Source organism: Epinephelus lanceolatus, chromosome 15 (genome assembly GCF_041903045.1).
Source record: "Epinephelus lanceolatus isolate andai-2023 chromosome 15, ASM4190304v1, whole genome shotgun sequence".
Classification (NCBI taxonomy): Eukaryota; Metazoa; Chordata; class Actinopteri; order Perciformes; family Serranidae; genus Epinephelus; species Epinephelus lanceolatus.
The window spans coordinates 26031970-26056430 of NC_135748.1; the positions used below are offsets into that span (position 1 = coordinate 26031970).

A 24461-nucleotide genomic window follows, 5' to 3' on the forward strand; every position below is an offset into this window, starting at 1 on the left:
ACTTTGAGCAGGGGAGAAACAGTCATCTTTTACAGTAACAACATTCACATTTTAACCGTTATCATTATAATGCTTGAATAATACAATACACAGAATAGCAACATAATACAGATTATAGTACATATACACACATCACACAGAGCTTTTCTTTTTTAACGTGTAGAAAAATGCAGTAGAAAAAAATAATATATGTCTTTTTGGAGCTTTACTTGGTATTTAAAAATGCATAACTTAAGTAATAAAATTTCCACAGTGCTCAGAGTTATACGAGAGGACTCTTTGAAAAGGGGGGCAGGCAAAGGGTACAGGCTCCTGGGCTGTCTGGAAAAAATAATGTGATTCTTCCTCTGGGATCCAGAGGGGGACTGAGAGAAATTTGTCTCTTTATTTTGAAAGGTAGGGGAAATCCAATACAGCTCTGATGGTAATTGAATAGTGCCAGACACCACCTGCCTCTCCCTCTCTCCTTCATTTTCTCTTTCCCTCTTTCACCACTTCTCTCCAGGTCAATCTGTTCACCGGCAGCAGACGCTGTCATTTTCCTCTTAGATTTGTCACAAGTGATTCCTTCCTGCTGCAGAGCTCGGCGCTGCCTGGCACTCATGACACTAACTGTATGTTCAAGTGCTGCGAACACGTGACGCGCGCAGGAATTAAGAAAATAAATTGAGCCCTCCGAGACGGAGAGGGGGACATGTGGAGTAAGTTATAAAACACAACGAGGATTTTGTTCTGGCATTGTCAAGTTAGGAGCAAGTTTTGGCTGATGACTACGCAGCCACCTACACTACTCCGAAGAAGCAGATGGCCTGACATTTCTTTACTCTCAGAGAAGCCAATGGCGGCTAGATACAGTAGCGCAGGCAGCCGAACCGAGTGCATGAGTGTGTGTGTGTGTGTGTGTGTGTGTGAGAGTGAGTGTGTTCCACAGGGCCCTGTGTTGCTGAAGGCACCAATCGATAGTGTGAGTAAATAAAATGCACTAAGCTGGTGTAACCCTGCAAGTTAAAGAGGGAAAAGCCAGTCAGCTGCCCCTGTCTGTTCTACACATGACTCCCAGAGGCACGTCAAATACATAGGTCAGCTGAAATCACGTTTGTGTCTGCCGCTGCCAGATGATGCCGCAGACAACATTAGAGGAGTACTGTGTCAAATTAAAGCTGGAAAGTGACTGACAAAGGCCTCTCCTGTCTTAACATGGGAAACAGCTTTGCTTTTGTTGACGACAGCCTCGATGCAACATATGGTGCTCATATCCGACTGTTTTTCATCAATAGACGTTGAGTTATCTCTTTGGTAGCAGATGTGTTGAGCTTAAAGCACCACTGAGAGTGAGTATAGTATATAGACCCTCATATTGAACTGTACTCCTGACACAGAAACTAAGGGGAGCGTCAGGTATTAGCACAGAGCTCCAGTTCAAGAGGGGTGAGGCTAAGACAATGGAGAGAGGGGAAAGAGAAGAAAAAAGGGAAGACTGGAGGAATTTAATGAACATCCCCAGTGGGAGTGAGAGAGGGACTATCTACAGGCATCAAGGCCTGCCTGCAGAGAACAGCACAGAGAAATGATTTCAAAAGCTGCAGAAATCCGAGGGGATCTGCCGCCAGACTGAATATGCCTCCAGGCCAGTGCATGAAAGGGTTAGAGAGCAGGCTGCGTGTATGTGTTTCTGTCGGTGTGCCTCATTTCATACCGAGGCAAGTCCTCCTATATGAACCTTGCAGAACAGAGGCTATGTAAACCTGAGAGCATAATTGTTTGGTGAGAGCGTGACTGAAACAGTGAAGTAACCTTAGTCTAAATTACAAAGAGATCCTTCCAAGAGCCTAGCCCTCACAAGGTAACTTCTGTTCCCCTTTGCCTTTTTAATACAGTGTCCATATGAGCCACAAAGCTGGTCATCCCATTACCAGCACATCCACTCTTTGAGTTTGTCTGTTTTTGATCCTCAGGTGGACACGACATATTTACCTTTCAACAAGTCCTGACTGTGGCTCATGGAAGCTGCGTCCAGCACCCCAGCTCCGGGGTAAAACAAGCTGCCCTCCTGTCCAGGCTGGCTAAAGCTGGGAGTACCTGCCGCACCCATGCTTCCCCAGGCTCTCTTACCTAGAACCCCACTGTGCTCGATGGGGTACTCCAGCAGGGAGGTGGGTGCCAGGGCGTAAGGGTACTCGTAAGGGGTGGTGTAGATAAGCCCGCCATCCGGTGTGGGAGGCACCAGGGTGGGAGTGCCATTGGGCAGCATGGCAGCCATCTGAGTGGGCCGGATGAGGTTCATGATGGGGGCCCCGGCTGGTGTCGGGGGCCGGAGTGCCTGGGGAGGCAACACCTGACCAGTTGGGGCCGCTATGAGACGTGGGCCCTGAGCGGCTGCTGCCGCTGCTGCAAGAGAGAATGCAAGGGTGGCTGCCATAAGCAAGAGAGTGAAGGACAGGAGTAGAAAGAAAGAGGACAAGAGATAAAAGTGTAGTGTGGTTGATCATAATCACAGATGAACAGTGAAAGGTGAAAATACAAAAGGAGGAAAAAGAGGAGGGAACGGGAGGTGGCAGATAGAGAGGAGAGAGGAGGGGGGGCAAAAGGGAAAATTAGTCCATGCAATGATCATGGTGGTGAACCACAAAAGCCACAATCTGTTGCAAAGGAAGTCAACATAGCCAAACAAAAAAACACACACACACACACAAAAACAAAACAAAAAAAAAAAAACCCTCACACCAAAACACAAGAAGCACAAAATGCTGCTGTCATCCCAGTGCATTCAAAGCATACAAATCACCACGGCAGCTATACATTCATCTACTAGAAATGGCACAGGTGAGGTAAACACACACATGCCAACAGAAATGGAGCTGTTGACTCTACGTAGAGGAGAGACATTTGATGGGGAGCAGGTTTTACTAAAGCCTGTTGAGGAATATCATCTTGAATATGTGGATCACAGAGCACAAAGAGAAACTTAAAATATTTAAGTTGTTAGCAACTTAAAAATGTTAATCCCCACACAGTCAGCAGTCCATTTAGGTTGGATACAAATGAACACACAAAAATCATTTTCCAAGTGGTTCTGCATCAGCACGTGCTGCAAGCCGTGCCGCACAAGCTTCCCCGAAAAGCAGGTCAATTAAGTTCAGCGCTTGGTGACTACGGTTAGATGGTGAGCCAGTTTGTTGTGGCAAACATTGGAGCAGATGTTAAATTTGAAAAATGAAATAGTGAAATTAAGCACTTTTAGTTTCATGTCATAAATTTGAACCCAAGTTTATAGAAGAACCCAGCTGTTCAAATTAGACTTTAAATGATAATTATGAAAATAACCAAGGGTCCAGAGAGTAAATGCACAAGTTCTGGACTAATATGCTCTGTAATGAAAATGTTTTGGCTTTATTTAAGTTATTATATCCAAATCACAGATTTGATTATGCGCTTAGAAATGGCATTTGGTGATTAACAGGCAAACACTGTAGATGTGTGAGCTAGTGACTAACATGCAGGGCTGAGCAGGTGGAATACAGCAATGTGCTGGAGGTTTAGAGTCCGCCAAGAGCAAGTGATACAGAGCGATGGCATCTGGTTTGCAGCGAGGGGGGGGGGGGGGGGGCGGATGGAGGAGTGGATGGAGAGGAAAGGAATACGAAGTGGAACAGAATGGAAGTCCTACTCATAGTAGGTAAACATGGATTGTTTGGAGAGCTTGAGAGAGAGATGTCTGCTAGTGGTCAGAGATAATATGATGGTATGTACACAGGAGGTCTGACTACACATTCATTTAATGAGAGTAAACAGTATTAGTTAATGAGGAAATACCAAAAAATGTAATATATAATTAAGTATGCTCAATGCAGTGAAAAGATTAGTTGTTTATGGTGCAAAACAGATCCATTGTGTAAACTGTGTGTGTCCGTGGAAGCTCACTTACGTGTTTTGATGTTGTTGTCTCTGTATGTCCCATTGAGAATCGCGAGCTCCATCAGCTGCATCTTCTTCAAATTGTCTTCTCCCTCCGCCTGTGAGAAACACAAACTTTAATGTCCGTTCACAACAACACACCACACACTAATTCCAATTAATTCCACAAGCTGAGGCCCCTTTATAGGCCAATTGAAACAATCCACATGACGACCATTTCACCAAACTACATGCCCGGGTGTTGTTAAAAAGCTACAGTGGGGCAGCTAAATCATTTCGACAATACATGTCATCTGTTCTCCACAAGCACCGGTTGGATTGGGTTTCGGGAAACAGAGATGGAGATAAGCTAAAGTGCTGTTGTCATGGCAGAGTGCCTTGTTGTTACTAAAATGCTGACAGACACATTAAGTGTGGGAATGCATATTCATAATCCATATCAGAATGATAATTACTGTAATTTTCTTTGCTCCCTTGTGCGCAATCAAATGCGCAATAACCGCCCTGGCTAATGTCAGTCCTGTCAATTAATGTTTGGATAAATAAATACAAAAGCCGCAGCCACTGTCATTATCGCCAAATTAGGGGACTGAAATTATTCACGGAAAGCAATTAAGATAGCACCCCTCCTCCCACTCGCACCCATCCATTCCTCCCCCTTTCCTTTCTGCACCCTCCTCCACCTCCACCCCCAAACTCCATTTCCCCTGAAGCTACCGAACACTCAATAACCATGACAACACAGAAGCCCCAGCGATTTTCCAGGTTGTACATCATAATTTAAGCAGGGCCTTATGTGAATTACTCTCCAGACTGAGAGGTGCAAAGACAGGCATGTGAAGCCTCGCTGACCTCAGTTCCACCTTAAGTGAACTATTGATTTCATGCTTTTTGCAGCTAAGAGGTAGAATTCTGACGCTTGTTCATCATTTCAACACACAAATACAAAGAAAGGCGGCTCACGCACACACACACAGCTGCATGTAAACGCACCGTGTACACACTGAGCAGAGCAGACCACCCTGTTAGTGGTGGCGGTAATAAAAGCAGGAAGGCAGATACTGAACCTCCTCCGTCTCTCTATTCTATCTCTGCACAGAGTGTGTCTCCTGGACCAAGTTTAACAACAGTGTGCCGCTTTATTCAGAGGATGATAAGGAAAAGAAAGGAAAAAAGAATGAGGGCTCAGAGTTAAGCCCTCCCATGAGACTCCTCTTCAACACGGCCACAGAGAGAGGAAGAGAAAGAGCGAGGTTAAGCAAGAGAAAAAGTGACAGAGGCTGGTCTCCCTTGACTAAATATAAGGCAGTGGCTTCAGAGCAGTCACAGTATTCAGCTGTATGTGTGTGTGCTTGTGCAATGTTTAGTGTACCACAGAGCTGCCAATTAATGAAGCAAGGAAATTCTCTCCTCTGCTGTCTCTCCCTCGCTACCTCCACTGTGCTCTGCTCCTCTTTTCTTTTAATGGGGAAGACTTAAAGCACAGAAATGACACCCATTTTTTTCCGAGCTACAACCTCTTTTCTCTGCAAAGACAGACAAAAGGGAAGTAATGCAAACACTGGTGATGCAACTTATGCGATTCAAATATTCCTGGTTATCAAAATTCAAGGGTATGCATCAGAGGGCTGAGGAATAGCTCAATTTTAATGTGGCCACATATCAAAAAGATGACACAAATGGGTCACAATCTAATTTTTAAATCATTATTCATTCAGTTCAAAATAATATGTTAATGTAAAAACCCTGGTATTTCCTATCAAACCCTAAACTACAGTTATCCAAATTAACACATGGAGCAGTTATGAAAATTGTGAATTATGCAACACATTATTTTCTAAAAACATTAGCACAATCATGTTGCACTGAAACAGTTGCCAAGCTCTATTTTGCTCCCTCATTTGCAGCCTTGGAGGTGAAGAGAGGGCCACTTGACATGCAATGTCAACAATGATAACCACACCAGGCTAAGTGAGCACGGCCCAGGTCAATGGCTAGCGTGGCTAATATTGGCAAGTGAACCCCGCTCGATGGAGAGCCAAAATCACAACTAATGAGATGCTGGAATCTCTATGTAAACACTTATACACATGAATTAACAGGCCTTGACATAGCTGCCGATCACACCTAAAAGAGCAAAGTAAACATTATTGAATCCAATTTTTTCCCAATTTCTGTGACTTCCTTTTCACTGTGTTCCTCTTTAGTTATTTACATCACTAATTAAATCAGATCTCAACCCCTACAACCTTGTACAATGGAAAAAAAAAAAAAAAAAGAGCAAAAAAAACAAGTCTGCTACACTTTGCTAACGACGCCCACGAATCTAAACAGCTGTTTTTTTCCTGCCGTCTTTGTGTGTATGTGTGTGTGTCTCCCAAAAACTCAGTCAGTGGTTCTTTGGAAGTGGGCCAAGCTGACTTGCTAGACAAAGTGAGAAATGAGGGAAGGGAAGAGAAAAAGACTTGACAAAATAAGAACATAACTTCACCAGATGCAAATTACGGAGGGGGCTGAATGTGTTGCACTTTCAAAGCTTAACACGGTTGTGGCAACAATAAATCAAACATCTGCCTTTGCCTTTTATTGTCACTGTATGGTGAGATGTATAAACACTATCCACTCTGCTGGAACTATGCTTCCCTAGCTAGCGTTGGCTCTCACAAAGGCCTGCCGTCTCCCTGTCTCCCTCTCATATCAAACAGAGGTCGGCCTCATGAGCTAGATGTATCCCAAACTGGTGTCGTTGTGGCTACATTTAAATACTTTACTTTAAAACTCAGAGATGTCTTGGCCTCTCAAAACAGACTGTGTGAGAAGGAGTGCAATGGAGGTGGCTCGGCAGCAGGCAGCAGCTCAGGCAAACCGCATACTGGAATATGAGTGCTAGTGCTGCTTGTGTTTGTGTGTTGTATGATGATGGATCTGCGGGGTTGTGGGGGTTAAATGGGCGCGGGGCAAGAGGGTGCCACCATCCATCCAACTCTGCATAGGTGGCACACTGCCTGTTGAGAGGAGAGAGTCGCAAAAATAGAGGGCAGCGAGAGGGGAAGAGCACAGATGCTGCTGCAGCTAGGATGAAGTGTGCGCTACTGTGTGTGAAATGTGTGTATCCCCAGTGGAGCGCGGCTGATATAGCTCCATCTTCTCACTCGCACAGTTTGTAAGCTAAAGCCCCCCCAAACCCTGACAGATTGTTCCTGCTTTACATGTGAAACGAGCTAATTTCCCACCATCAAAATACAAATTCCCCGTTGCAACGTTTCCCTACTTTTCTGTTTTTGTTCCTCTGCAGATGTTCAGGAAGTGTTGGCAGTGCTAGCGGCCTGGTTTGAGCAACACAACAATCCAAAATGGCTGCAGACAGGGGCTGTGATATCAGGAAAAACCAAAAGATAATGCTGGTGACACTGCTGGAGTGGAGTTGGACCGACTTGAATCGTGTAGCCCTGGGTAGATTGGGCCCGCTTCCTGCCGCAGAAGCACAGCTTAGATGAATGTTTGATGAACAGCACCGCGGAGAGCAGTTAACACTTTAATGTTGCCTAGCTCAAGGTGTCGCCACAATTAACAGACTCCTCAGTCAGCATGCACCACCTATAATAAAACATTCACTCAGATGCAGCCATCACCAGGGCCGCGTGTAAGCATGCTGCATGTGTGTGTGGTTGTGTTTCTCTGTAATGATCTGGCTGATGGAATTCCCGGGAGAGGAGTAGCTGCTGGATTATACAATGAGAGGGATGAGGAAAGGAAGTTTTCCTTTATCATCCCTAACATGCACACATGCATGTGCCTAACAAACACACACACCCGCACGCTCCTGTCCATCAGCGAAAAAGCCACTCAATAAAGCTGCTCTATCCACAAGAATCAGATTCAATCAATGAGGCCTATTTGTGAAATCAGCAGAGCGGTAAAAGCTATCAGGGAGGAGCAAGACAGAGGGATGAGGGAAGGAGGGAAGGGGAGCAGGAGGGAGGAGAAGGGAGACGGGAGTGCGATGAGCTAAAGTAGGTGAGCCGTGTCCCACTGCCACTACCTGACAACCCTGCGATGAGGTCACTGGATGCATGCTAAATCACTGTCATGCTGCACTCCTTTGTGCCTCTCTCCTGATCAAAGCTTGTGTTCGTATGTTGACGATAAACAAACTGTAGCTAATGCCGATTGTTTCAGGCAACATAGCTCTTGTTCAGTGCCTTTAAACTGTTTGTGCATGTGGACGGCAATAAGCAACAGTTGAGTGAACGTCGGAGAGTGTTTGTAGGGCTGCACCCTCACTCTCCCCGACTCCAGGCCCTCTCCCATCCATCTCACCCACAGATAAACACAACAGGCGCCTGGATTAGGTTGGATGAATTTGCTCATGTCTATGGCTGCAACTGAGGGGGAGTTTTTGCTCATATCTGGCAAGAGTCACCGTCTATGCAGCTCGGCTCGGCTAACAGCTCAGCTCGGAGAGATGAAATGATGAGCAGAGAAAGAGAGAGATAGAAAGAGAGGTGGAACAAAAGAGTACCAGGAGGAGAAAAAGCGCTGCAGAGCAAGTACAAGAGAAAGCGTGAATGATTGTCTCTGAGTTGGTGGAGAGATGGAGAGATATGCAGGAAGAAGAAAGGGATAGCTGGAGAATATGAGACAAGAAAAGACAGACAGTGTAGTGAAAACCAATTTGTCTGTTCCCCAGTGGGCTGACACTAGCTAAGGCCTCCTTTCCTTCTCTGGCCTCACTGCCAGTCATCACAAACAGGCGTATGCGCACATGTGTGTACACACAGCCGCACACACATATCTTAGGCCTTAGCAGGGCTGGGGTCAGGCTCTCTCCAAACTACTCCAATTACCTCAGCAGTAAACACAGCCTGCCCTGACGGCCTCCTGGGATACAGAGGGAGGCAGAATGTGTAGAACTGAGAACGAGAGGGGAGGGAGGGAAAAAATTCTGCAGAGTGGAGTGAAGGGGGTGGTATTGGGAGCCGCGGGGAGGGAGGAGTAGATGACTTCATGTAGAGGGGTGGAACTGGTAGTGGCGGCAGCTGGTTTTTATCCCGTTCTCCTCCCCTCGCTCGCCTCCCTTTTGGTTCCTTCCCAAACTCTAACATCTGGAGGAAAATGATTACTCTCGCCACGCTGCCAAGACGACTTATCAACAATTCCACACTCTCCAGAAGCGTAGGGTTAGAGAAGAGGAAGGAATGAGTACTTGTAGCGGGCTTCAAAACATCTCCACACTAAATAAATAAGTGACAAGAAAGTTTAATCAATCCAAGTCAAACTAAAGCAAACTTGGAAGTCGGATTGGGGTAAGAAATGAAAACACGTGTGCGGCAAACCTGATCCTCATGTTTTCATCGACAAGACCATAAATCCAACAACTCAGGCAAAAACAGAAAATACACATATGCCACACACACACCTTTTGCTTTCTCCTGGAAATCCATGCATCAATCAAACACTACAGAAGAGTAAAAACTACATATATATCAACACATTAAAGCACAAACCTTTTTACTTTTCAATAATGACACCATATATCAACACCCTACAAGAAAAAAAACAAACATAAAACACCACACAAACACAACCTTCCTCTTGTTCCCTTTCATAAAAAGCACATTTAAAGAGTGTGCCTGTATAAGTGCTGCCATGTCCTTTCTCAAATTCACTGCTGCACTTTCAAAGGCAATTTTCTTTCCTTTGCCTTGCTCCTCAGCTTTTGTGAACATATCTGCCAAGGGAATCAGGCCTCAACTGTATTTTCCTTTCCCCCAAAGACTAACAACGCAATCTCCTGCAACTCTCCTCTCTGACTGTCTTATACCTTCACGACACTCCAGCAAAGCCTCTTTATTTCTCCTTTCCTCCTTTGCTCCCCGTCCTCGCTCCCAGACAGCTCTGTTAGCGATGTGCGCCATTAGTCATGCTAAACCACCAACACACTAGCTCATTAGCATAGAAGTGAACCTGACTCCAGTCAGATTATTACAAACTCATCACGGCTGCTCCGCCCCATTACTGTCAATCACGCAGCTTACTGAGGTACAGTTGAAAGTGGCACATTACGAAGTCAGGAACTAACTCTTCTGTTAATACTTCACTTTCTGCATCATAACAAAGCTCATAAGTGCCAAGGCCTCGGAGTGAAAGTGTTTCTGTCTGATGTAGCGTTGGTGTTACTATCTGTTGCAGAGAGGTATTAATTTAATTGGTCGGGCCTGGTTTGCTCTCACTGCTTCTCTGAGGTTATCCATAACATGCAAAGTAAGTATGGGTGGCGGATGCAGTCTGGGCCCTGGCATTGGCACAGGCTTGTGGATCTATGGGGCTTATAACAGCTTTTTATTGTGCTGAAAGGACTGAAGTGGGCAGCCTTGGTTCTTTGTGCTAGTCCCATCAATATCAACTGACACGCACATACATAGACTCAGTGCCACCGACAGGAGAATGGAGAGGGAAAAGAGAGAGGGAAAGAAAATTTGTTTTTCTACCAGCTTGCTGCAGTCTCAAGAACTGAAAGAAGAAGAAAAAAAAAAAAAAAGACAGTTTTTCTCTCCCATCAAAAGCATTTCCAATAGTACAAGGGGAAAAGCTACACGGAAATTCTGAGTGATCTTGTTTATCCTCAGAAACTGGGCTGGTATTCCATGTAACATAACAGCATTACGAGCGGATTAAACTTCATATAAATAACCTAGAAAAATATATACAGATTTAACAACAAGATTTAGATATATTATTAAAGCTTGTTGGCCTGCACCGCTGTTGACAAACAGATGATGTTACAGGCTAAGAACAGCAGGGATCATTCAGTCCCACCGTGTTGTACAGCCCGACAAACAGCTGTCTGTTTCTCCTGTCCCCCCTATCTCATCATCTGTTCCCTGCTCACCAGTAAAATTCCCTCTTCCTTCCTCTGTCCTCCCAGCTCATATTCCCAATTTGCACCCTTGGTCTCTACCTTATTTATCCACTTCCATTTTACTTCTCCTTCCGCTTTCCCCCTCTCCTCCCCTCCCTTTATCCCTCATTCCACCAGGCTGCCAGACGGTGTATTGTTCTGTCGCTGCGATCCTTTAATGCCATCCAATCGAGCAGGGAATATCTTGAAGGGATTTGGCCAGGGATGATTTGGGAGCTTTAAATACTGCTAGGGGATTTGCATCATTCAGAGATCCTGACTCCTAAAACAGGGATCTAAGTACCTACTGAAAGATGTGCATTCAAACCTTGAACCCTTTGGATGCATCTACCTGGACATATGAAGTCAGCCCATGGACACCTTTTTTTAATTACTTATTTATTTAGACACTTTCCTTGGGTGTCCTTGACAAAAACGTCATCCATACTTCCTTTAATCACTCACATCAACAACATGAACATGCAAGGCTGTTTACTGAATAGATCTGAGAGTCCGGTTCATTCACATGAAACAAAATCTTCCCTTCACTGCAACCATATGTCTCCATGTTAACAAAAAGAAGACTTTCCCTATGATTCTCTTGATGATTTGGTTCACTGACTGTGCCTGAAGGCCAAGTCAGTTCCCTACAATGCATTGCTGAAAGGATATTCTATTTTCTTTGTATGATAGTGTTATAGATGTTGTGTGCCTTCACTGCCAGGAAAAGAAAAAAAAAACATTTGGATTTCAACAGAGCTTTTTGAACAGAAAAAAAGAGCGAAATGTTTTGGTTTTAGTTTTGCTGTGCCCCACTGAACACAACCCAAGTTCCACCATGGGAAAACCAGTCAGCGCCGTAGACAGCAAGTGAAGTATTGCAAACATCACCGCTAACAAACAATAACACTGTGAAAGTGAAAGAGAAAAGAAGGGGACTGTGATAAACAAACCAAATGAACCCAAGTGAGATAAAAAAAAAAAAAAGCATCTACACTCCAGACGCCATGGCGGAGGCAAAGAAAGCCATCAGTCCAGAGCTGGCTGGTGGGACTGAGAGAATGGAGTTTGAAATGACTTGAGCGACGGCTGGCAAAGCGAGGCATCACAGACTGTAGAGGCTGAATTTGACGGGCGGCCTTTGGGCTCTCTAAACGCTGAGCTCTACACAATCCTATTTTCCTGCCTAAACACTGGGACACACAGTCGCTGGAGAGGCAGAGATGAAAGCACTATGTGTGTATGTGTGTGTGTGTGGGTTCCCACTTCGCAGATGTTGAAGCTTGGCCCTGGTAATGCCCCTGGGGAACTTCAGAAACTACTCTGGGTGGACAATATATAAAGCAGAGTGTGTGAGAGACACAAAGGCACAGAGTGGCACAAAGACAATGTGCACAAGTCTCAATCAACACTGAACCTTTGGAGATGCTTGGTCCTAACCGCAGCTCTCCTACAAATCGACCCACAGGCGCATGCACACATGAAAACATCCACACACACACACATATGCATTTCCTTGCCTCTCTATAAGGGGATTAAGGAGACCTTCAAAGAAAGGCAGAGAGATTGGCCAGGGGCCTGCAGGGTCCCTCTCCTTGCCACTGGAGGACCAGGGCAGATTAAAACTTCCCGGGCTTCTCAGCGTGCCTTGTTACCCGCCTCCCCTTTGCGTGCACTGTATTAGGACACTCACAAAAACCCCTTGAGGGGCCAAACACAACCAGGTGGATTAGGAAGCAGGCTATTTTACAATGATGTAAGGGACCTGGGTGGTTAGGGACCGAGGTGCATGTGCATGTGTGTGAACTGAAATTAAAAGGACAGCACAAGTGGGCAAGGCAATTTTGTAAGTGGTGCAGAGGGCCTGTGTACATAGAATGCACCTGCACTGGGGATCTTGGCTGACTTAAAAATCTAAATGAACAAGACAAGAGAAGAAACAGGACTAATTCCCCTTTGAGAGAAGAAAGGAAAGAGATGGATTAGGAGCAGGATGATGTTTCAAGGAGAAATACGGAAAGGAAGAACTCAAGAGAGAGTAACAGAGAAAGTGCTAATTGCGGCGTGACAGAGCTGAGGTTTGGTTCGGGACAATGGATGGCGACTTTAACAAGTGTGTTTGTTTAAGAGATTCATTGGGGACCAATCGATCACTGTTAAAAATTTGATGGATTAAAAATATATCCAACTATGGTGCATTGGTTCCATATGTGCAGATACTTTCAGAGGCTGGTGTTAAATCTCAAGCAGTTACAGCCCAATAAAAGTCCACGCTTATAGTGACAAATAAATAAACACATAACGCATTTAATTCACAATTTAGGCATTTTGATTGCACATAACAGCAGCAATGCATATGTACGTTACTGTGCTTCTCTCTTTCTCCCCCGCTTGTCCACACCAGTGAGTTGGTGAATGACAGCGGGATAAAACAAGTGAGGAAAGGTGAGGAGAGAGATGAAAGGTGCCATTCAGCACAAATGTTATTGCAATCTGAATCTTTTCCCCGCTTTAGAGTTTTCACCGTTTCCTGTGGCTGGCTCTGTGAGCAGACTCCTGATGATGGGGGGGAGTAACAGACAGAGTGGAATTCAAAGTCATACTGCCGCTTTCCTTGTTCCTATGTCACCATGTGCGTGCGAGCACACACTTTCGAAACACAAACCCCCACAGTTAATGAGCATGCTATAGGTCTGCCCCCTGGGAAGCTGCACATACACAAGAAATTCTATCTAAATTAAACACAATTACTACCGCAATCACAAAGTCACTGCAATCAACTGTTCCTTTGTTGGCACACATTAATTGCTGAAGTTATCTGATGATGATTAGCATTTGTTTTAATGGCATGTGGCTTTATCTGATCACGCCTGCTGTAGATTTTTTTTCAACAACATATAGGAGGCAGCGCGGCCATGTATTGCCAGACTGAGATTGGCTGAAGAAGTCCGCCCGACTTTCAGCGGTAGGGCCAGGAAATTAAACACGAGGAGGACAAGACTGGGGAAGGTGGCCAGGCTTAGGCAGGTTGTTCCCTGCAGGGGTACTGTTTCTTTAGGGATGGAACCACCTGTCTGCCCCCCAGGAGAACCACAGAGCTGGAGATGAGGAGAGATGGACAGATGGAGATGTGGAGGGGAGGGACGGCAGGGGAGGAACCCTTGGGCCAAGACCAGACCACATCCCTCCTGTCGGGTTTGAGCCGACAGGAGGGACTTGGCACATACGGAAAGACGCTCATGCTACCGTATGTAGTACAGCAATAAAAAGTTTAGAGTGGAGGAATGTGTGCGTCTTGGGAGTCATTAAAATTAGGTCCAAACCAGTAAAAACAGAGGCTTTTTGTGGCACATCCTCTCCCCTCTCCACACAATCTATGGAAAACATCTTTTTATAGTTTTACAATGCATGAGTGACTCTCTGTTATGTTTTTTGTGTCGCTGGCATAGTTGATTCAGACAGCTCCAGTCTGTTTGAGGTTTGTAACCTGTGTGTTGTTAACAGGATGTGGTGGCCTTCAGGCCACTGCAGATACAGTAATGGAAGAGAGTGGTGAATGGCTTGTCCCCTCAATCTCACAGAGAGAGAAAGGGAGCAGCAGACAGCAAGAAAGAGGGCAAATACGCAACAAAAGAATGAAATGAGAAAGGACACACACTGAGGGGAAACGGGGTGGGTAAAGATGGGTAGAAAGACAGCGAGGGAAAAACAGAGCGCTACAAGGGAATAACACCTTCACATGGCCAGATACTGTGGGTGACAGATTCAGTGGAAGAAAAAGGGGAAATAAAAAGTATGCAAAGAAAATAAGTGAAATGTAATATATGCCAACCACCTTTCTCTTCTAACGTGATTTACCAAAGAGAGATGGATGGTGGTTTCCCTTCTAGCACATTTGCGAGCAAATACAAAAATATTCTCTTTTGTCCTCTCCTCGTCTCTCAGAGGTACAGAGGTAAGGCCCGAGTAAAAATAGCTCCCAGACTCTTCTGCCAATAATTGTGTGTTTTCGTTTGTAGGTCTTTTGTGTGATGTGACTGGTTGCATGTGTGTTTATTTTTAACCCAGTCTGCACTGGGGATGCCAGTCAGGGTCTTGCTTGAGCCCATGTTCAGGTGTTTGAAGTTAATGCCAACATCCAGGCCGCAGGAATTAAGCATTTTGTTGTTGTTTCGGTGTCTGGAGTGCAGTTGAAGAGCAGCTGCTCGCCAGTTATTTATGTAACAAAGAAGTTCATAAAAAAGGCAGCTGGTAGAACATGTGCATATGTTGACATTCATGCTCAAGTTACATGGCCAATCATGGTTACCTCTCACACACTGACCAATCAAATGGCATGCAGTAGTAATCATTATTGACAGAGGTGTCGGAAAAGCCACATCTGTTTCCTGTGGTAAAACGGCTTAAGTGGTCAATTCCAATTACCCACTTATCACCTCGACATCATTAATCAGAGGCGATTTATACATCACACACTTTTAGTGTTTGCTCTGCTCTCCCGGTTACAGGGTTTCAGTAGGTGTCTGTGAAGTACCTATCTCAAATGTATTAGCGGGGCATATAAGGACCAAAAGGCTGGAAAAATGAGTACAGAGAGTGTGAGGATGTGAAGATGGATAATGATGAAAGCGGAGGACAAGAGGATGGCTGGGAGTCAAAGGTCGCACTGCCTCCAGGCCAGCTTCAATCTCTTCCGCTTGAGGGTGACTGGTAGCTAAAAAAAATATGCGCACACACACATACACACACAAATGCGCACACACACAATAGGCAAAGTACGAAAACAGCAGCACAACATTCAAGGGGGAGCACAGTGATGCAGGCTTGCCGTCTCAAGTAGAGGTCACCAAGTCAAGGAAGCCAATTAAAAAGATGATTAACATTCTTGTGGGAGATGCAGTGTCTACGTGCAGGTGGGATGAGCTCACCATTCTTTCTCTCTCTCTCTCACACACACACACATATATATAATGAGAGCAGCGAACAGTGCAGTCCAGTCTGTTGTAACTGTGGTGTCCTGGGAGGTGGAGATTAGGAGGTTAATATGATCCAATCCAACTCCTTCATTAGCCTGATGAAGGTAATAACAGCCTACAGGGACGAGGCGGTGCAAGACTGACTAAAACCAACCAACCTACTGCCTACCAGCAAGTAGGGCTGCACGATTACGGGCAAAATGATAGTCACGATTATTTTGATGAGCACTGAGATCACGATTCGTCACTGATTTTAGGAGCACTGCTTTCACCTCCATGATGTGCTGCATTGCTACTCATCTTTAGTTAAACTAACAGTATTTATTGGACACATCTTTTGCCAGCCGTATCGCAACTGCATTGGTTCTTTCAGTCTGTCTTTGAGACCTGGATGGATACGTATCCACTGCTGTTTTTTTTCTCGATAATGGGACCATGACACGTTGTACAGTGTGGCTGTTACGGATGCATAAGTTGATGCTGGACAAGGACAGTGATAAAGTGAGGTGATGTCAGCGAGGTTAATCTTCTTGGCCTCTAAGCATTCAACGTACTGCAGATTGTGGTGTTGGTTGATGAGTGGATGATTTTTGTTTTGCCTGTCTGCAGCTGCAACTTTCAGGAAAGATTTTTTCACAGGCTGCTGCTGAAGCAGGGCACGTAGCGGCATGAAAGCTCGTCAAAAGGAGAAGCTGGCTGTAAGTTTAGGGAGTGCTTTATTTGATATGTAGCAGAGCTTTCTATGAGCACAGCACATGTTTTAAACATCAGAATCACAGCCAATCATGTTCAATTGAGGGATCATGATTAATATTGGATTAATTGTGCAGCCCTACCTGCGTGGCCTCAAAGCCTACTTGCGCTGGCTGGTGCGGTGGCACAATAGCTACATTGCTGTTAATCACATATACATGTGGACAAACATATAGTAAACTGGACGAGAACATATGGCCTTTATTACAATGTGTGGTGTGTGTGTGTGTGTGTGTGTGTCTGGCACTGCCTTCACTCTGCAGCTGTACTGCAGGCCTTGCAGCTAGGTTACAGGCAATAAACAAGATGGAATGACGGAATCTGAGATGCCGAGGATGACAGAAACATACAAGCTAGTTTTCCTTTTCAGAACTCACATAATCTCACACATGTTATGACCATGAAGTTGCAGTTTAAGCAATTACTCTACGGTAGACATGACACCTGTTGTAGCACTAACATTATGTGCATCATGCAGAGTCAAAGGCATGCACCATCCAATGAGAAATATGAGCTTCTGTTCTTGGATATGGCTGGATATCATGCATGACTGAGGATGTGGAGGGAGGGAGGGGGAGTAAATTAAGAGTAAATAAGAGAAGAATGGTAGTGATAGGTAGGCCTAACAAAGAATAAACATCATTAATTGGAGAGGCACACAAGGATGGATGCAGCCAGATGGTGTTTTGTACTCATTTGTCATACACTGCTGACAGAGAGAGAGAGAGAGAGAGAGAGAGAGAGGGGACAGAGTGAGAGCTAGAATGAGAGCGAGAAAAATAAAAAGAGGTGCTTATTGATTGCAAAGTCAGTACACTGCAGCATATAACAGACTTCCACTGTTTAAATCTAGCTCTGCTTGTTCTCTGTGCATGTGCCTTTCCTGTCTGAGTGGATGTGATGGTGCTGCCATTGTAGCACTCTGCCAAGCCGGATGCATACTGGCGAGTACAGACACAACACCCCGCAGATCGCCAAACTTGGCGTCCATTAGGGTCCATCTGTCTGGCTTTTACAAAAACACCATCTACTGTATGTTCTTCCTCAAAGGTGGTCCATAGCTGAGCGAATGAGGAGAGAAAATAGAGAAGGATGAGGAGATACAGAAGGCTCCAGGGAGAAAGAGACAGGAATAAGAACAAAGGGGCAGGCAGGTTTGCCCAGAAGAGAAACTTAGTCTTGGCCTAGAAGCGCCACAATGAGACTGGTGAGCCAAACATGGCAACGGATGGAGAGCTCTCACTTTGCTATCCAAAGCATTTATAATTAGGAAAAAGAAAGATAAATGGAACAATGAAACCACTTGCTAATGTCCAATATGTGCAGGAGAATTATGTAAGTGGGGAAAAAACAAAAACACAACTTTTAAAAGGAGGCAAGCACAAGAGGGAGCAGTGAGCCGGAGCAAGAGAGCAGGACTGGGTTCTCTCCATACTGCACATGGAGTAGTGCTCGAGGCCGCTGGTCTGCCCAGGCAGCTACCATGCTCACTTTGTTCTCGGCAATGACAGTTTCATTCAGGGAGACATGCACTCGGCTCTCCAGGGCCAAAGTGCCCGTGTGCCAATGAGCTCTTTCTTTCTCTGTGTGCTGTTCTCCTTTAAAACCTAACCTTTCCTGCTTCACGGGTGCTCCCTCTCTCCCTGAGTGTGTGTGAACCTCTCTTAATGTACTGTAGATACCTTGCGGCGAGTGCCTGCCATCACTGCACTGAATCAAATGTAGAGCAATGTAGATAGCATTGTCTGGAGCTTCCTTTATCAGGCAATCACACATTACATGGCTTCAGTCCTCGCTTTAACGTAGGGAACGGTCCCTATAGGAACGTCCTCTTTAAGATGCTATGAATTTACAAAAAAAAAAGGTCTGCTTTACAGCACCCCCTTTAGATCCAACATTATTCACAAAAGAGTCTTATGACTACAGAGCATAAAAATGTGATCTTTCAGAGAGCACGAAGTGCTGTACTGGGGGTTCGTTTCCAAGGTAACGTGTTTACATTGACATTTTAGGATTTAGCCTGCTTAGGATTTTTACAGTGCGACTTGCAGTGTGCAATGCGACAGAAATATATGCTCCATTTTCTAGATCAGCAACGTTCTAACGAAAAAATAATGCAAAGGTCAAAGCCATTGCGCCCTGATAATTCTATCACAGGTGAATCATCACTTGCTAGAAAAAGAGAAAAGCAGAACAACTCAAGGGACCTCCAAGTCGAATATGATTCCGCTCTCCGAGTCTGACTGGTGTGTACAAGGTTCAGCTTGATAAAAATCCAAGGACTCCTTAATTAGCCCTAAAAGAAACACTACATCCAACTTTATTTGGGCGAGACTCAGCACAAGTAAGCTAAAAACAAACTGCAAACACAAAGACCTTTCTAGGACTCTTTATATCTCAAAGGAAAAGGTGCCTCTGGGCGAAAGCACTCAGGGTTACCTAAGGACAAGGCCTTTGTCGTTTCTAAGATGGCCTTGTCCAATTGTCTGCCTGTCTGTCATTTTCCCATACGCTCTTCATACAGCTCAGTGACCTGAGGGGACCAGTGAGAATTTATTATAGCCATAACAATGTCCAGTGCGTACACCTGTCAGTCACGCACACAAAAACACACACAAATGAGCATATTTGTGCATATATAAACACACAAAAACAGAGATACAGGCAAATGTGTGTGTGGACACAAACACAAGCACAGTGTCACCTATCTATAGTTACATCAGTCAAAACCTTCCTGCAGACAGAGGCTCCACGATAGATCTAAATCAACATACAGTCATCACATTGCCGCTAGCCACCTACATGTCACCACAAAACCACAATCACCTATTACCACTTGTCAGGTTCAACTCAGAATGGAAAAGGCTACTAAAACATAACATTCTGTGCATTTAAGTGTGACTTAATATCATTGTAATGCATCGCTCGGCTGTTGTAACTATTGGTGATCAAACAAAAATTTACACTGCATCACCTGGAGACAACTGCTGCTGCATGGCTTGTTGAGAAACATTAAGAAATATTTTACTTGTGGCCACATCCCCATCAATGATTTCACAATTTTGTCTTGGTTATCAAAGATAAAAAATACCTGCTTTGACAGTTTAACACCGGGGTGGCCTATGGTGCAACATGCATACTGAAACCAATGTAGAAGAGCAGAGCAGCGTTTAGTGACCGTGCCTCTGCTGTATTTCATGTCACACGCTCAGCCTTTTATGATGTATCACGCTAACACTGCTCAACAGCCAAAGGCCAGCTTGACACTAACTCATATAGATATGTGCATACAGTTGCCAGGCCAAGTCTTAGGACACAGCAGAAGAATCTCTGTGTTCACCCTCCAAATTTTGGTTGACATGGGGCGTAGAACTCAGCACATCATTATTAACATGTGGAGGTAATTCAGTTGGATTTGGGCTCAAGCGTGTGTCTGTTTATACAAGTCAGCTGAGAGCTGGTTCTTATTTGTAATGGTTACATCATTGTACAGAATCATGGCATATATGAAAGTCCAGTTTTCCGTCTCTCACACAGTTTGCCAGTGTCTGCTGTAATTCACAGGAAAACACCTGCCTACAGGTCACTTAGTATTGCTCTCCAGCCCTTCTAGGGACAGTGAGGGGAAGTAGAGTGGGCCAGTCAGGGTTTATGCATACAGCTCGGCAAGTATCTGAGTGGAGGTTACCCAAAGTGCAGTGGGGCTCTGCTGCCAGCTCCGTTTGAGGGCCTTAACCAAAGACTCAGGGGATGAGCGGAGCATTTCAGCGAGTGTGTATGTGCGTGCACGTGCATGCATGTGCAGTATCTGTGTAAGTATTTTTCTGGGCATGCGTATCCGTGTGTGTGTGTGTGCACGCTATTGTGTGTGTGCGTACCAGGGCAGGATCAGTAGAGTAAATCCACACTTGAAAGAGTAGCTCAATCAAGCTCTCCCACCCATCTCTCTCTCTCCCTCCCTCTGTCTCTCTCATCTCACCGATGTTCCCCTGCTCCCAGTTCATTGAGAGTTGAAGAGTTCACAGGACGAGGGAGCAACAGAGCACTACAGAGGGCAAAGAGGAGCACCCGCGTACCTCTAACACTTCCCATCTGTACCCTCTACTAACTGTCAATCAATCACTCAGTAAGGAGCTGCCATTGACAGGGTGTCACTCCATAGTCAATATTTGCCTGGCTAACATGTCAGACAATCGAATAGTTAAGGTTCCAGACACAGTCAGAGTGTACGTACAACATACATACTGTCATATGTCTTACGATAGTGTGCATCTGTCATTAGTCACGCTCAGCTGATCCAACGTTTTTCTGAAATATTGTCAGTGTAATAAGTGCATTTTATTGCAGAATCACCTAGTTAGTTTGGAGGCTTTGAGCAAATCTTCAAAACAGCTTTGAATCATCAATATAAAAACATTAAAACTAAATAATACTGTATATACAACACAATTTTCTCACCACATAAATAAACACTATAAGCCTGGGTGTTACGTCACGGTGACTTTAGCTTGGCTGGTTAAGTAAAGGTTTTTTATGCCAGACATCCTGGCTCCTAATCCCAAATGAGTCAATTAGGAGATTATTTAAAAGCAAAACTATTATTAAAAAGCCTTTAACTGCAATCTGCCCCCCAGCTCTGCGGACAAAACAACCTTTTGGTTATCACTCTGTTCTCTGTCTTTAACTTCTGCAGCTGGGTCGTCGTCAATGACAAGAAAAGCCTGTTCCTTGAAAGGGAATAAAAAGCATGACCTCACACTTTGTTTCCTGTGCGATTTAATAAAGGCGATTTTACGCTGCCAAATGTGGAGAAGATGCCCTTCATTAGAACAGTGCGTTTCCAGCGTGTCCATACTTTAATCCAATCTAGTTTAGCATGATAAAGGGCATTACTGCCAGCCGGCTCTACTGCCCACCCACTCGTGTGCATGCGCATGCACGCAACGACATTAAGAAAATATAGTGCCCTGAGGGGTTTATGGGTAGATAATGCACCAACCAACATTCATGAACAGGATTACTGGACAGTTATTCTGCTATACTAACACTACGTCACTTCTACTGACATTTATTTGTCATACTCGTATCCGGTGCCAGGCCTTTAGGGTGATGTACATTAAGACTGTGACCTCCAATGCAAAGACATATTCAGATCCTTTAGCAAATGTATAAAAAGTATTATCAGAAATATGTACTTAAAGTATGAAAAGTAAAAGATGCCAGGGTGCAGTAAAATGTGCCCTGTCACTATTTTTCAACCACATATGTTGTTTTTGGATTAATTTGACTCCTGCATTGATGTGCATGTTGCATTTTACTGCTGTCTATGTTTATGGTTGTGCTGATTTTTAACTCCTTCACATACTGTTGGGTCGATTTATCAACAGCCATGCATCACTTTCTATAAGATCATCATATGTTTGTAGCATTGCTGCCCTGTGAGAACTATGTATTTCTAAAAAGTCAGCTTTTCATGCTGTAAGAAAAACAGTCCTGTTTACAGCTTTGTGATGATGCATTTTTTTTTTTGGCTAATCCAAGTGGGTTTTTAAGTAGTTTATTTATCTCAAGAAGTGGGAGAATTTTCCAGCCCGTAAAGGAAGACTTCATCTGTTAGTTTATTAGAAACACTCGAAATCACCAAATTTGGAAATACACGGTTTTTACTTTCGAAAAAAAAATGTAGACTCTAAACTGTCTGACAAATAAGTAAAAAGTAAAATATTTTCTCCAACATGTAGTGAAGTAGAAGTAGAGAGGGCCATCAAGTGGAAACACTCAAGTAATGTACAAGTATCTTCACTTTAGAGTGATAACACAAGAATATAAAAACATATACGCAGAGACACATGTGCCTTCGATGTTATTTATGCCTCTAGAATAAAAGCATTAACCGGTGAACTTGAGGCTCAGAGAAACACATCTATCTGATGGAAGGATCTTTTCATTACATTTAAACGAACAAAGATGCCTTGCTTGAAGGAAAATGGCCTCTGGTGGATTGCAATGGGTCATTAATTAGCTCTATAAAACTCTTATTTGAATTAAGGGTAGAGTGAAACTTTATGAGAAAAATTTCATTAGTGTCTCAAAAGGGCTTGAAGCTGCTTTCTTCTGAGCGAGAAATAAAAGAGAGCTTCTCCTTAACCCAATAAATGGTTCAGGTACTGAATCACCAGACCATCTTTGATGCACTTGTCGGGCTGCGAAATGAACAGAGATTTCAAGAAAAGTGAGGACGCTATTTTTGTGGCACTCCATTCAGATGAGTGTTAGCTGCCAAGAGCTGTCACTGACTTAAAAGGACGCCGAAGGGGGTTTTGTTGTGTATGTGTCTACGCATGTGTGTTAACAGTGACTCATTCTGCATCACTCTTTAGAACACTGCAGCTTCCAGAGGCGGCTTCTTCCTTCCGAGTTTGTGCGTGCATGCACATACTGGAGCGCGCGCATGTGCATGTTTAAGTGTGTCAACATCTTCTGTGTGTACATACAGGCTGTGGAGATCTGAAACGCTCCTGCTCTCCGAAACAAAACAAGTACCCAAAGAAGTGACAGACGGGCTGAATAGAGACAAGCAATCCTTAAACAAGAGGACATGAATTGAAGTGCTTTCCACATTGTCAGGCTGGGCTAAGGCCTCGCTGAGGCAGACAGGGAGGAGTGATCATACTAGACGAGAGACCCCAGCATGATGGCGCCTCTTGTGTCTGATCTTACATCCATAACTGGTTCAGTTCAGATGATAATAATTCTGCTACTGAAAAATTATAATCTGCTAAATTGTAATGCAGCTATATGCAGGGAGAACGTCATCCTTGCTGCATGTTTCTCCCAAAGCATGTAAATAAATTACACGTGCAAACATTTTATTTGCATTGACAGGGTTAAAGCCATAAAGGAAAGCAGCTTAACAACAGTATGATTCCAGTGACACTGCCTATCTTGTTTAACCTTGTGTGCCTGTCATTGGCTGGCCCCGTTTCTGCAGACCACCAAGCCCTGAGCATTGCCACCTGATGGCAAATCTGGGCCTTCAGCTGCCCCGTCCACCTGGTCACCACGGTTTACAGGGAAAATACACACTGCATGCCAAAAAACTATCAGCAGCCATCACCAGTGGCACAGTGTATGAGGAAGTCGAGGCCGGGGGGAAGCGGAGATGAAATGTTGCAGTCGCAGGAGGTGTGTGCAGCTAGCTATGTTTTTCCACGCCACTGGGGGTAAAGCCAACCTGTTCGCCTGGTCTATATATGGAGGTAAACAGGATGCAAACAGCGGGATAGGGGTGGTGTTCCATATGTAGCCCAATTTTTTGTTGTGAAAAGTGGAACATGGAAAGGCCTCTGTCAGCACTAAATCTATGCTAATTCAAGTTTTGTGTCATCTTCCTTGAAAACTCTAATGGCGTTACTTGGGTGGAGCATTAAATAACTCAGTAGACCATGAGCAGTTACCGTGATGCGTGTATATGAGCTTGTGCGTGGTATGTACTCACAGCAGGTACGAGGAGCTTCTTGACCTCCTCCACCGCTCTCCTCATCTTGATCTCAGCTCTGCCCTGCGTGTCTTCCACTGTGATCAGGACATGGAGGTCTTCGTTTAAGTGTTCCCAGTTTGGCTTCCCTCTGTTCTGCTCCTCCTGGACAGAGAAAGGGAGGGAGTGAAAGAAAGAGAGAGAAAGAGAGAGAGAGAGAGAGAGAGAGAGAGAGAGAGAGAGAGAGAGAGAGAGAGAGAGAGAGAGAGACGGTGAGTAAATGTGACAGTGTGGGTGTGTTGGAGCACCAGTGCAGTAACACAGCATATCAGAGGAAGCGGAGGCGAGAGGCAGGCATACACAGAGGACGACGGGGCCCTGTGAAGAGAAGCGGGATGACAGGAGCGGTCCTTTAGTCAGCTATTTAGCTTTAACTTTG

The 24461-nt window shown here is 44.7% G+C and overlaps 1 protein-coding gene across 8 annotated transcripts in view; it reads right to left on the minus strand.

Annotated features, from left to right (window-relative positions):
- The window catches only part of qkia (QKI, KH domain containing, RNA binding a), a 77355-nt gene that overhangs the window by 1644 nt on the left and 51250 nt on the right, over positions 1–24461 (minus strand). For 2 of the 8 annotated variants that reach the window (XM_078175089.1, XM_033642808.2), the window contains exons 4-6: positions 24044–24187; positions 3926–4013; positions 2113–2388 (exon numbers count right to left, since the gene is read on the minus strand). In XM_078175089.1, coding sequence (XP_078031215.1) covers positions 2113–2388; positions 3926–4013; positions 24044–24187 — 508 coding nt within the window. Of the gene's footprint in view, positions 1–1974; positions 2413–3925; positions 4014–24043; positions 24188–24461 lie in introns of all 8 variants that reach the window. The other 6 variants (XM_078175088.1, XM_033642805.2, XM_033642807.2 and 3 more) reach the window with 3 other exon arrangements.